At 39.9% G+C, this 14,785-nt stretch overlaps 3 protein-coding genes across 4 annotated transcripts in view; 2 read left to right on the top strand and 1 right to left on the bottom strand.

Annotated features, from left to right (window-relative positions):
- Positions 1–6,215, top strand: part of Jam2 (junctional adhesion molecule 2) — a 51,606-nt gene extending 45,391 nt beyond the window's left edge. The window contains exons 9-10 of the mRNA XM_028757236.1: positions 1,563–1,605; positions 2,970–6,215. Coding sequence (XP_028613069.1) covers positions 1,563–1,605; positions 2,970–3,002 — 76 coding nt within the window. The 3' untranslated portion in view covers positions 3,003–6,215. The remainder of the gene's footprint in view (positions 1–1,562; positions 1,606–2,969) is intronic.
- A 1,420-nt stretch (positions 6,216–7,635) lies between these two features.
- Positions 7,636–14,607, bottom strand: Atp5pf (ATP synthase peripheral stalk subunit F6). The gene is made up of 4 exons (XM_028757216.1): positions 14,433–14,607; positions 11,083–11,259; positions 8,185–8,309; positions 7,636–7,761 (listed from the first exon to the last, which is right to left on the bottom strand). The coding sequence occupies exons 2-4, from the start codon at positions 11,241–11,243 to the stop codon at positions 7,724–7,726; spliced, it is 324 nt and encodes a 107-aa protein (XP_028613049.1). The 5' UTR covers positions 11,244–11,259; positions 14,433–14,607; the 3' UTR covers positions 7,636–7,723.
- Positions 14,502–14,785, top strand: part of Gabpa (GA binding protein transcription factor subunit alpha) — a 30,472-nt gene continuing 30,188 nt past the window's right edge. For both annotated transcript variants that reach the window (XM_028757215.1, XM_028757212.1), the window contains exon 1: positions 14,502–14,611. The gene's annotated coding sequence lies outside the window, so the exon portion shown is untranslated. The remainder of the gene's footprint in view (positions 14,612–14,785) is intronic.

Genomic DNA, 14,785 nt, shown 5'->3' with positions numbered 1-14,785 from the left:
GGTTTCTCTGTTAAGAATAAACTTTAAGGGGGGAAAGGTGAAAGCTGTTAGATCAATTAGAAAATGACAGTAAGGGAGCCAAGACAACATGGCATACACAATATGCTACCATGGTGGCATCAGAGTGCTTGATGGGGTACAGCATAGTGGATTTATTTTCAGCAACTAACTAACTGATCTGGATTTGGGCTGGTAGGAAAGGAGTAACATGAGGTGGCTTCAGGGTTACAAAGGACATAAACTCTATTTACTGGATGTGGAAGATATCAGAAGGTGTGGCTTTGGGAGCAAGGTCTCGGAGAGGAGATAATAGAGATGTGCAGAGCACTTGAACTTTCAGTATTCGACAAGCTTATTAGACTCTTGAATAGAAATAGTCACTGATAGCATACATATGAATCTGGAGTTTGAGGAATTTATTTAAGTGTCTGAGTGTTTTGCTTGAATGTATGTTTGTGTACCAAGTGCATACAGTACCCATGCAGACTAGAAGAGGTGTCAGACCTCCAGAAGTTGGAATTACAGACAGTTGTGAGCCACTACATGGCACTGGCAGCTGAACTCTGGTTCTCTGCAAGATCAAGTGCTCTATACCACCGAGACACCTCTCTATCCCCTTAATTGATGATAAAAATGTTGCAGTCATGCACAAGACATGGATAAGGTCATCAAAGCCCCGGTTCTGTTGCATTGGATCTATGACTGAGCTCTTTCCACATAGGCATGGCAGATCCCCTTTCCATATGCCTCCTTCCCGGCTGCCATGGCTTCCCTTATACCCTTTGAAGACTCATCTTGTCAATGACTTCCTATTCCCAGATGCCTGCCTCAACCCTGGTGTCTGGATCTCATGATATCCTAGTGCAAGTACAAGATAAAGTCTGAGATATCAGGATTAGCCAAGAGGCAAGGCCATTTAGAATGGAGCAGCCTGGACATGTAGCCACTACCCAATCCCAGCCCAGCCCCAGGCAATTGTGAGCACTTCAATTTTTTATTAAGATGTGAAGTGATTGAGGGTTTTGAGCAGAGTGACATATGATCTTAAATAAACAGTGAGGGAGATGTATACTCTCTTAATTTGAGCCTCTGTCAAATTAGGCAGGAATCTTTATAATCCAGGAAGGAGCAATTTATTGTCTTACACCTTATGTCCATTCACGACATCTATAGTTTTCAAATGCATTAAGTTTCTACTAGAAACATGTTCAATACACAAAACAAGTGAAACTTCAGATGATAATGATCAAACTTTTAAAATATTTAATGTTACTATATTAGATTGAAAATAAGTCTCTTGTGTGTGTATTCCACAAAAAAAAAAAAAAAAAAAGAAAAGAAAAGAACCTGTTGGTCTTAGACGACATTTTGTTGCTCAAGGTTTGACATAAACCTGTACTTTGTTGCATGGCTTCCCTGGATACTGTCTATAAGTGTCAGGAATTCACTTTGGGTTGCTGGTTTTTCTTCCTGCCTGGCTAAGGCAGTCCTACTGAGTAAGGATGGGTACCAGGATTGGAAGGGATAATGTAGTAAATGTTGTCTTTGTGTTCTACACACAGGAAGGGGAGTCCGGAATCTAAAGCCACTACAATGAATGAAAATGTGAGTACTATTGAAGCATGTTTATTAAATAGGACATTTAGGGACTGTGGCAGGGAAGTGAGGCAAATATGTGATATTGTGACCTCATTTTTAATACACTTTAGACTGGTGTCTGCTACTGGTACATCAAAAAATCTAGGTAAATGTTAGCCTCCTTTCCGTCTGGGTTGACACCATGAGGATATATGACATTTGCAGAGCAATTACTGGATGGTCTTTTTATTGTATCCTTTCTGTTTGAGGGTGTTAGGCTCTAAACCTACCTCTTTAATGTGACAGAGTCTGGCATTCGCAGCCATTCTTGCTAGCTGAGGAAACTAAGGGATATGTTCTCACATTCTAACACCGGCAAAGGTGGGGACCAGCCTGGCCCAGTAGAGGGCTCCCAGCATGCTCTGTTTATAGAACTTGCCTTTGGTTATTCCAAGCACTTGGACATGTTAGAGATATATCATCTGTTACTGCTGAAAAAGAGCATTTCAAAACCCTTAGAAGGAAATTATCATCTAGTTAAGATTGCTTGGCAAACATCATTTGGACCAGCTGGACTACTTTTTGGTAATAGAGGAGGGACATCCAACATTCTCATAGGCTTAAATCCTTTCCTGAGGAAGAACTCCTAGAACTCCTTAGTTCTTTAGGTAAGGGATACTCAGACGTCTTAGAGCAGACCTCAGGTGTCAGTACTTAAAACACTTAAGTGATTCTTACACACGCTAGTATTCCACACCTGCTTATTACTGCTCTTTAACCTCCTGCCCCATAAGTTATTTTAAATTACGTACTTTAGGATCTATGACTATAGTTACCGAATTTTGTAGTTGACTATGCTGAGCATGCTCTTAAATTAGGGGACAAATAGCACATCTTATCTTCTACAATTTACAGAAAAAGCCTTAAAGACCGGAATAAAAATAATTCTATCAAACAATAAAAGGGATCTTGTCTCTGAATTAAAAGGAAAATAAATGTTTCTTTTTTACCTCTCAGTAGCCCTCATCAGCTGCATACACGTCTCTAGTTCAGCTTTCTTTTGCAGTCAGGTTTCCCAGTTCAGTGTTGGGCTACACTGCTGTGTTACCCTGAGCACATATTATCAGTGAGCAGCCGTAGCACACTAGCTTGGAGCAAGCCAAATTCTCCTGGCTCTAACTTCAACCCAAGTTCTTTATTTTCAGCAAAGTTCACGTTTCTTGGCTTCTAGCATTTACTTAACTGTCCAAAAAATTAGATTTAGTTAGGTATATACTGACTGGAACTTGAAAAATCTCAGTCTGATATTCATAAGATTTATATGAATGAATTTAAATGTCATTTAGCATGTTATCTTTAAACGTATTTTTTTTTCCTTTTTTTTTTTCTAGGATTTCAAGCACACAAAATCCTTTATAATTTAAAAGAATTCTACTTTTGAGATGCACCAAAACCAGTTGTCACACAAGTTATTAAAATATTGTAAAACCCTCCTTTGTCTTACATTTGCAAAGAGGTGGATGAAGAAATGAAAGTGGGAATTCATCATAGTTTTTATGACCTATAACTCACAAGAAGTATTTTAAGCAAAATGTTCTTGCCATCGCTAAAATACAATCTGGCATCTTGTGTCTGACCTAAAGTGAAATGTCTGGTAATATTCTGACTTTCTGAAATGCAAATGAATGTCATTTTTGAAGCTGACTGTATCATACTGACTGTAAAGCTAATAATCCAAGAGGCAAGAATACACTGTTCGTGCTCTCTCCATGCAAGAATGGCTTATGTGTTCAGGAAATACTCTAATGAATAGAAACTCTGTTTGCAAAATTCCTACCAGAATCCTCTTATTACCTCTAAATAATCTGGGTTCTATTGTCCTGTGTCTCTGTATCTCTGTAAGGGAATCCCAGGGCTGAGTTCATGTCTAAGGGTTTGCACTTTTATATTTTCTTTCACTTTTCAGAACCAAAAGCCAACATGAAGGGAGCTGCTATTGCGATTTCCTCAGAGGCTTTTGGAGAGGCTCAGTGACCTGGACATCAGAGTGCACTACTAGAACCTACACAACTCCACAGACACCTTTTATCTGTCCCTAAAAGCAATTCTGAACTGGGCTAGTTCCTCCCTGGTGAAGATAAAGGGTTTTCAATCTGTTTATGATGGAACAGGGGCATAGGGGAGAGAAGCATTTGCCCCAAAAGTAAAAGGTAGATGAAACAAGCTCATTTTGACTGTGATCCAGCAAAGGTACAGGAGAAACTATGGCTGAAATGAGACAGGGGTCTAATGTCTTCTGAACTGGTTATCCACAAAGGCCACCAACCAGCTAGTGTCAGAATATGAAATTCCCAGGGCTCAACAGGAAAACCAGTCCTGTTGGGGACTGGTTTACACACACACACACACACACACACACACACACACACACACACACAGACACGTAACTGGAGATGTCTAGTTCTGGGTAAAAAAGCATGAAAGGTTATTTACTCCCTTTATCAGCTTTGAACATGGTCAAGTTAACTTTCTACCCAAAAGGCAAAGCAGATTCTCAGGATTCTCATGATAAGCAAACAGGCGAAGTGGTCAGTGAGTACCTCGTAGTGATCTGGTAACCAGGGTGATGCCCACTGCCATACTGCTCCCCTTTAACTTTGTGGCCTTGAATCCTTCTTAATCAGTAGACACCTTTCCAAAGGGCTGACTTGTGTAAAATGCCTCAGCCCTCAAGGTCAGACTCATACTTAATATAGCCAGCAAGCTACTCAGAACAAGATAGTACATAATTCAACCCACATGGTTCTTGTTACAACCACTCAACTCTGTCACACAGTGTAGAGTACACGTGTGTCAGTGATGTAGCTGGGATTTGCCCACAGATCCAAGCTCCTTGCTTCTGGTAGCAAATGACAAACACCTGTGGTGTACAAGAAATCAGGATAAATGTTGCCTATGCCATGACTATGAGATTTGCTCTGGTAGGAGGAATGCTATCCTTCTGCAGTGCCAAGTAGACGTACAACTCTCAAGGATGCCTCTTTAGGCCCAAATAGTATCACAAGACCAACTGCATCAACTTAAATGACACAAATCCACATCGTGAGATGACAATTACGTAGTGCCTTACCTTCACTAGTAGATGAAAAGCTTCCTTTTAAGACACTGAAGACTGAAGGTTCATTTTATGCAGTGTAAACATCTAATAAAATCTGTGCCAAATATCTACTATACATTCTTAACTACTGTATACAGCTACACAGAAATCATCGTATGAAGAATGCTTTCTTCTACACAAAGGACCTAACTGCACACTAACCTTCTAGTTATTAAGTCTGTCTGAGAGTCACTGCCATGAAGACTTGTCTGCTGTTTTCTAAGACTTGAACTCTAACATTGTGTTAACATCTAATTGTAGTTTCTAGAACATGTTGATTTTATTTTTCCACAGTGAAAGTGTAATAAGGGTCTAGAAACTATGAGAGAAAGTTTTGCTTTAGTATTGTCGCTGTTGTAACTAGCTTCATCTTATTTTTAGTCCGGATAGGGGATAACTTAGCTAAGCCTGGATGTTTATTTTACAATACAACTCTACAAAGAACTTCCTTCATTCTACAACTCACTTTGTTTGATTAAAGTTCACGATACAAAAATAGCTATGCACAGCTCAACTTTTTAGTCCCATCCAACAGAGGGGGGAAGTCACTCACCTATTGTTCAGTAAAACCCAGGAAACTCCTCCCTCCCTCGTACCTGCAGCTGTGAGGCCCCTCTAGCAGTTTAAAATCAGTCGCCCTTGTCTCTCAGCTTGGATAACTGCCAACCTCTAGTCAGAAAATAAAAAGGGTAAACTACTTACTGGATGTTTTGTGATGTCAGAGGCTGAGGATAAGGGAGTGCAAAATCTCACTTCTCTTCCAAGACATTACGAAGGGGAGCCTGTCGTTTTGCAGTCAACGACTGCTCAGGTTTGCAGTGCTGTTACTGGAGGAGTTGGGGTCTACTTTTCCTTCATTTTACATTCTCCAGTTCTCAACACCTTCTCTTCATCCTTAGTAACCTCTAGGTCACCCATCCCACCCACCCTGGTTCCCAAATCTATCTTTGTCAAACTTCAGCATTTAAAACAAAAAGATACAACAGAATTTTATACACAACCAACCCACAACCCACTTTCTTTTGTTCTCTTATTATTCAGCAGACTGAACTCTGTCCTTACAATTTAGTCTGCCTTTTTGGATACATTTGTAATACTTCCCTGGACTGTTAGTCCTCATCACAAGCTATGGAAATCCTATTTACTCCTGACAGACAAGTCAAATTCAACTCTCTGTGGGACAGCCTTCTCCCATTTTCCAGCTGTAAGTTTTGTCTCTGAATTCCGGTGGCATTTGATTCTTTTGTGGTATTTATTGATTTCTGTGTTATAGTACAGGTAGGTATATATATGACATCTCTACCAACCTGAAAACCTGAGAAAAGACCTATGTTGTACAGGTCTTCATAAACCCTAAGGTATTTAATAGTATCTGACACAAAAAGTTTCTAAAAATGCTGAATACCTGTGAAGCACAAAGAATGATTAAATGTAAGCATCAACTTAGAATATTAATAAAACATTGCATTCTGATACAACACAGTTTGTGGTCTATGAATTATTACTTCATGAACTAAAGATGGACAAGAATTATTTTCCCTTTTAGCAATTAGTTGTCCATTTCCATACAATTCATTTTTATGTATGGGTGGTTTGCTTACATGTGTCTGCACCACATGGGTGTCTGGTGCCCCTAGACATCAGGAGAGGAAATTAGATCCCCTGGAAATGGAGTTCCAGATGGTGGTAAGCGGCCATGTAAGTGCTGGGAATCAAACTCAAGTCCTCTGAAACCATGGAACGGCATCTCTCCAGCCTTATGCTCTTGTCTTCAAGTCCCGATTGCTTTGATTACAGGAACATGATACTATCTCATTTTACTCATTTTAAAACTGACTTTTCCTTCCAAAAGCATTCATTGAGTTGAATTCAAACCACTGAATCATCTAAAGTAACTGAAGATCCAAAATGTGTCTTTCTAGATGTCAAGATAATACATAGCAAAGAAATAAATTATATTCATGAAGACTGGCTTATGTAACTGTGTTAACAGGACTCTTCTGATGCTCAGTAACTGAAGTGTACCATCTTCTACAGAAATGATGACTGAACTGGGTATGAATATCCCTTTGTTACTTGAAGAGTGTTACCTTGAGATTTCTAGTCTCCCTCCTGCAGTCCGTAAAAGTGCAATTAACTGATGACACTTGGGAGACTGGCAGAGTTCTCATTGCAGTTTTGACTATCAGAAAGGGACCTAATAGCGGTCATGTTATAAAAGAGCTTAATAATCATTGATATAATTTTAGAAATTCTTATAGGATCATCATTAAGACTTAAGAAGCCTTATTATATTATAGACTTACTTGTCTATATAGCATCACTACAAGACAATACATCTTCATGGGTCTGCAGAGATCTGCTCCAAAAGGTGTGCTATTACTTAGTGATTGTTATATTTAATGATAATAGAAAAAGCTTATTAATAGCAGGAATCTTTCCTAAAATAAGTCCCTCACAGCCTTGCTGAATAAGGGCTCACTTGTTGCAGATTATATAATAATCCAAGGCAAGCCATTTCAGGATGATCACCTGCTAGTTATTAGCTTGTCCTATTATGGCTCCTGACAACAAAGGATATAAAAACCACTCCTTCAATCAGGCATACATGCAGAAGACTGCTGCAAGCATAATAAATAAGTAAAAATAAAATAAAAAAGAAGATAAATATAATATCCTTCCTTCCCAGCACACAGTCTCTTAGGTGATGATCTCCACTATTAAAGAGGACAGCACTGCACACTGGGAACAGTCTAGTTAGGGAGAAGACACTTTTATCCAGTTTAACCCAACATCTCCAGCTGGTTCATTCTACCAGAATGAAAGGATTCAGAAACAACAGAAACAAAGCACTGCTAGGCACACACTACCTATCACCAAAGAATTTAAAGGACATTTGATAACTGTGAAATGCATGTTTATTTGAATTCTTTAGATTAGTTGTACAACTAATTCATGACAAATTACCGCATGGATTTTATATGTTCCTCAGGACTGGGGTTTGTCGATGACTTCAAATTTGGGATCTAAAAAGAGGGAAACATTTTAGGCTTAGTCATACTGCAATAATAAGATTAGGTACCATGCTGAAATTTGCCAATTTTAAGATTTTTTAAAAAAAACATCTGTTTTTAAACATGTGCAGAGAAACACAACAGTTGATAAACTTCCAATACCTTCTGTGATTGAGGTCTTTATTAATCTATGTTACATATATGTGCTGCATAACTAGACCAATCAAATGAGAAAGGTCTCATAATTCACCAACAGTGATCCGAGTGCTTTCTAACTTCACATGTAACTGTCATTTAACTTTCAAACACCCTCAAAACCTCTTAAGGATGAGTGACAGGGCATTAACAGGAGCAAAGTCCTAGCTCTAGAGAAAAGCAGACATACTCTCCACCTACACTAACCCTGACATTTCGTCTGTGACAAGGCAGACTTACCTTCAAAGTTGAAGGTAGGGAACTTGTCCATCTCTCCTTTCCCAAACATTTGTCTGAGCTTATACAGCTCTCTGTCCAGGTCTTGCTGATACTCTGGGCCAGCATCAACAGGTCCTGCAGATGCCCTAGTGTACAATGAAACAAAGAAAATGAATTATGCCCTAGTTAAAATGAAACCAACCAATCAAACAAAAAACCTAAAACTACTCTTTATCATCACGTCTTAATAAGGTACACACGTTGGGGAAATGAAAAGGCTAGAAAAATGACTATTCTATTTGCATCTCAATTCAAATTATTTTAGAATAAGGTTTCAGAGATGAGGTAACTTCAAACAAATCTCTAACCCTTAAGGTTTGTTAGCATCAAAGACATTTACTAATCAGATTGTTCTCAGGATCTGAGTTGCAGTATATGGAAAATGATGCAGTTCAGATTAGAAAAGAAAAATCTTAAACCAATAAAAGAAAAATTCCCCACCCAAACCCTGCCTGGGGGCTGCTAAATAATAAAATGAACAAGGGGCTGGAGATGGCCCCAGCACTTGGAACACTTAGTGCTCTGCTCCCATTACCCACATAGTGTGCTCACAACTCTGCATAACACCACTTCCGGGGAACCTAACACTCTTCTGACCTTTACAGCTACTAGGCAAACAAGTGGTATGCTGACATGAACTTAAACACACACACACACACACACACACACACACACACACACACAGAGAGAGAGAGAGAGAGAGAGAGAGAGAGAGAAAGAGAGAGAGAGAGAGGCAAAACATACACATTAAATAGGAGATAAGAGTTAATCATTAAAAATATATGATTTCTGAAGCTGTGTATTGTATACATGTGTGAACACGAGAGGTCAATGAGGGTATCTAGAGCCTTTATCTATCTCTTTCTATCTCTCTACCTCACTTTCAGAGACACTGTTTCCTATTGAGCTTGGGCCCATGAACTGGCTAAACTGGCTGGCCAGAAAGACCTCATGGTACTTATCAGACTGGGCAAATGGTGCTGTGGCTCCTGCATCCAGCTCTTTACACTGGTACTGGGGATGCTAACTCTGGTCCTTCTTTATTATGCAGCAAGCACTTTACCAACTGAACCATCTTCCAGGTCCTCAAGACGTTAAATGATTGCCTGGTTAGCTACCTTTAAAGAGCTCCAAAATTATTTGGCATTGACACTTCAATCCAGGTGGGTTCAATCTTTGACATTTGTCTTAGTTAGGGTTACTACTGTTATGATGAAACTCCATGAGCACAGCAGCATGGGGAGGAAAAGGTTGAATTTGCTTTAAGCTTCCATACACTGTTCATCATCAGAGAAAGTGAGAACAGGGATCCAGGCAGCTAGGAACCTGATGGCAGGAGCTGATGAAGAGGACATGGAAGGGTGCTGTTACCGTCTTTATTCCACAAGGCTGGCTCAGTCTGCTTTCTCATTGACCACATGACTTCCAGTCCTGGAGTTCCTCCAATGGTCTGAGCCCTTCCATATCAATTACTGATTTAGAAAATGGCCTACAAGCTGGCTTATGGTCATAGCTTATGGACACATTTTCTCAACTGAGACTACCTCTCAGTTGACTTTTGTCAGGCTGACATATAACACCAGAATAACATTGTAACTCGACATCATCATCTACAAAGTTAATACCTAAAATTGAGCATACTCCTCCTGTATCATATACCTCTGGACTCAAAAGTATGTAATCTTGGCCGGGCAGTGGTGGCGCACGCCTTTAATCCCAGCACTTGGGAGGCAGAGGCAGGCAGATTTCTGAGTTCGAGGCCAGCCTGGTCTACAGAGTGAGTTCCAGGACAGCCAGGGCTACACAGAGAAACCCTGTCTCGAAAAACAAAAGCAAAAAAAAAAAAAAAAAAAAAGGTATGTAATCTTCTAAACAAATTTTATGCTTTTATACCTTACCTGACATAATTTTTCTACCCTAAAAGATATAGCCCTCCTATTCCTATTTACCTGTCCAGTCTATTTTTAACCTGGTATAGAGTCCTAGGAGTGTCTTCCAAAGGTGATTGAAAACAAGCAAAATCATTAGTAAATTCTTTCCTTTAAAATACTGGAGAGATGATTTATAGCTGCCCAAGAGACACTCAAAAGGGCAGACGGAGCCAAGCCCTGCCTTCAAAGCTCTAAAGTGAACTTTTCCAAAATGCCTTTCAAACTGTCTCCTGTTGGGAGTGTTTATTCAACTCCCCTAACACTCACCCTGCACCTCACGGATTAGTTTATATTTATCTATAAGCTTTCTACTTCTATCAGATTTAAGAATCTGCATTTTGAAAAAGAACAACATGGCCCATATCAGTTAACCATAATGTTCTTTGTAAATGACAGGTGACCAAACAAAAGAATTATAAACTAATGTGTACTATTTTCCTAAGATTTAGAGGTTAAATCAAATGATAGCTATATTGGACATTCATCTCAAATATGTAGTCTGCAATCTTGTTATCCCAAGTTTTACTTCATGCCACTTTTGAGTCTTTTAGATCACCATGGAAACAGTCTTAAAGAGAAAAATGCCGTTCACACACATCTTTCAAATCACATCACAGAAAAGCTGAAAACGAGGTGAAATCCTGATTGCATGCCTTGCCCAATCATTCTTAATTTTATGATGTTAAACTAATCAATGTCTAAGGTACTTAATTTTCTTAAATAGCTACTAAATGATTTCAAGATCCTGCATACTTCTGTGACTTATTTCATTGTCATGACATAATTGTGCCTATACTTCAAATGACAAGACTTACTGGAATTGTCCCTTGGAGCTTTTATGAAGAAGATACAGTTAGGACTTAGATCTTGAAATTTACATGCTCTGAACATTTACATTCACAATGTGCTTCTTCATCTACCCACTTACTGTCGCTTTGATTTGTACTCTCTTATCTTGTCCACGAAGAGTTTCTGTACAGGATCAAGTTCCTTAAAGGCCACAGCTGTAACACCAATGTTTCTCCTCAAATGCACAGAGACTGCTGACCGAAGGACAGAGGAGAGCCTGAAGATCCTCTGAAGAATCATGGCTGAGTCTCTGGTACTAGAGAAGCATAAGAAGTTAATGTGCTTTTCATAAAACACCTTAAATATATCATGTGCTGAGAACCTAATTCATAGAATTAGGTTCCAGCACTAAATTACACCAGAACTCAAGTTATGTCTGGCCAGTCATGTAACCCATTCATTACAAGGTCTTTCCTTTTTACCAAGAGGCCCTGGGACCTGAGAGGTCTACTAGAGTTAAAAGGAAAGAGAAAACACATAATATGGAGTAGTGCTTTTTTCTCCTATGATCTTAATCTCGGACCTGAGGAAACAGTGAGGTGAAGCTCTTTAAGAATATTGCTTGTCACCAGCAGGAAAAGACAAACTGCATATACTGTGCCAGTTTCCATGACTTCTTAAAGCGACAAAGGGAGTCAAGACAGTTGCCTTAGCCAGGAGTGAGAGGCTGGAAGTTTCCACTTCATAGGCTCACAGGAAGGAAAACGGCTTTGCCTGGTAAAAACTCAGGATCCTAGCTACTTAACACTGTAGCCAATCAGCTTCCAAAAGAAAACAGCTACAAGGCCTAGTGAGCCCTGCAGCAACAGAGAGAGCAGATGACACAAGCTTATCAGACAAAGAGTTTACTGAGGGTCTAGGTCAAAAGTTTAAACATTGAGCTTAAAGCCTCTCTACTCCTCAGACCCTTGAAGTTAAAACATTTTCTAGCCCAAAACATTGATAAATACATTAAAGGGGAGGATAATTCTTGTTGAGATCTGAGTAAAGTAGAAATTTAAAGATCAAAATCAAAAGTATTCCAAATTACGAAAATATAGTCAAGCAGGAGGTCGAAAGGAAGAGATAGAGAAGCTGAAACTTAGATGAGAAATTTCTTCCCATCTAGACTCAGCTTATGGAAAGGGTCACCAAACTCTAGTGAAATAGCAATAGAAGAGCCACACTGCAATGAATAACATTTCATTAGACAATCAGCGTACCCTAGAAATCAAACAACCCCTTCTCCCAGTGCACATCTATAATAACCGTTGTTCTATAGTACTTACAGTGAGTGACTTACACTCAAGGCTTCTCAGAATGTCAGTGATAAAGGGCCACTCAAACCTGAGGAAATCCTGCTATGCCAACATGCTTCCCACACTCTCACCAAGAATCTATCTGCCTGCTGACACCTTACTTCTACTAAACTGAGAGAAAACCAAGGTAGTGAGCATACTGCTACCAGTTCATATTAACAGAGAAAGTATGGACAAGAATTTTAAAATCTTTACGTTTATTTGACAAAGTAATTTTTCTTGAATTTAGTAATATCAACAATTTAAAAAGTGGTGATAGAAGGGTAGTGTTTGATTCCCAGAACCAAGGAGTTTTGTTCCATTTTGATTTTAAAGCCAGGATTGATATCAAACTTATGATGCCAGCACTGGGGAGGCAGAAAAAGGCAAATCTCTGGTGCTCACTTGGCAACCTAGTCTTTTTGGCAAGATCTTGGATACTGACTGACTGTCTCAAAAGGCAATGTGCATGGTACCCAAAGATTAACAGTGGAGGCTGACCCTGGCTATCGGAGAAACACATACAGAAGTGTCCATATATATATGCACACCCAAATAAACAGACATAGGTAGATAGATAGATAGATAGATAGACAGACAGACAAACAGACAGACAGATGGACGACAGAAGTGCATAAAAGGGTCTCAGTGGTCCTTTACCACTAATAGTTCAAGAATCACTAACTATAAGCCTGCTGACTGGCATAATGATTATTTAATATATGTGAGGGGAGAGAGTGTGTAATTGTCTCTCCAAGGGCACATTTGTTGCCTGAAGATAATTTTGTCTGTCCTGAATACGTTGAATGAAGGTGGCCTATAATGGGTAGAGACGGGGCACAGTGCTATACTCCCTACAACATGAAAAATAGCAATCCTTCCTATTCTCATTTTGAAGAGTTATCTAAAGTGTCAATAGTGACATCAATATGTCATTCATAATCTACCAGAGAATTATACAAGACAAAGAGCTACAAGCAAATAAACAAGACTTTATATAAGAAAACATCACTCAGCACACTTAAGACATATCAGTAAGGTAGCAATACTTCTTTAGCCCGAAAAATATTGCAAAATACTTCCATATTGCCCACTTACGAAATACTCTCTAAAGTGTTGGGGAAAGGTGTTCTTTCAGTCTCTCTTATAAATGATTAAAAACATGTCTAAAGAAGATTATTATTACCTAACATTCTACAGTCAACCTGCTCCTCATCTAGCTACAAAGACTATTTCTTCTACAAGACAGGCAAAATACATTTTCACTTTTCATGATCAAAACAATGATTTCCAATACAAATTTCTAGTTTATCATATTTCCTGAACCCTAAATATACATGTATATTCATCTCCTAAATCCTACTCAATCGTCCAAACAATAAACACATAATCTTTTACCAAACTTCTTGTTTCTCTTTTACTGCCTTTCACTTTTTCAAATGAAATTATGTGATCTGTTCACTATCACACAGAAGACAAATGTTATAAGTGTAAAACACCATCTGTGACAAATTCTGTACTGAATTAATATCTGGTGCTAGCTAGCTGCTTCTCAGGGGTCTTGATATTAAAAATATTGGGGAAAGCATGGGGGTAAAAATATCAAGGTTCAAACACAGCTGTTGCTTTGGGAAGGAGCATGGTTCTATTTATAGTGGTTGACTGACCAGACCTGCCAAAAGCTAGTCCGTTTGCTGCCTGTGAATCTAATCATAAAGTCAATCGACAAAGCTGGTAGCTGCATAGTTTCTAGATAGGATATAAACTTTTAGGATATCACCACTGCCCTTTTCTGTCTTAGGAGGCACGACTCACTCCTGCATAATTCAGAAGCTTCTCTGGAGTGCCGTGACCTTGGGTTGCCCCAGGCGGGCTGCAGGCACGCCACCCCGCCTTTCCTCTTTCGCCTTTCGTGTTGGCCTGTTGTGCTCTCAAAAGAGTATTAACGGTCTTAGTTATTGGGTGTAAGGCAAACTTTAATACCCAGCAGGGCCGAGGTCACCAGTGACCCCAGGCCAGGCCATGAAGGTGCCAAGGACACAGGGCTGCGCTCTCCTACTAGGGCAAAGGTGATGGGCAGTCCTTTCCTCGTGAAGAAACCCAGAATCGCAATCCCAAGAGGCGAACCTAGCCTAGTTACCCTCCCAGTCACCTTGCACTGAGTCCCGAGCTGCCAGAGTCACCGCCGCCGCCACCGTTCTACTTCCGGCCCTGGCTCCGCCTACACACGCCTACCCGCCATCGCAATGCACTATGGGCCACGGCTTCAGTCGTTCGACGCTCACCGGACAGGAAGCGCCTCGAAGAGAGTCTGCGACCGGACGCCTCTAGGTGAGACAGAAGCCAAACAGGAGGAGGAAGTGGAGGGTAACTGCTTCCGGGTCCCTCAGCTAAGACCCCGCCATCTTTCCTACACTCAACTTTACCGCCTTTTCCCTCTTGGAAACACTGTACTGTACGCATGCGTACTTTGGCCTGTTCCCTAGTTCAAGCTCCCTTAGGAGT

This window comes from Grammomys surdaster, unplaced genomic scaffold, assembly GCF_004785775.1.
Source record: "Grammomys surdaster isolate TR1022 unplaced genomic scaffold, NIH_TR_1.0 126153, whole genome shotgun sequence".
Classification (NCBI taxonomy): domain Eukaryota; kingdom Metazoa; phylum Chordata; class Mammalia; order Rodentia; family Muridae; genus Grammomys; species Grammomys surdaster.
This window is presented reverse-complemented; position numbering and strand designations above follow the sequence as displayed.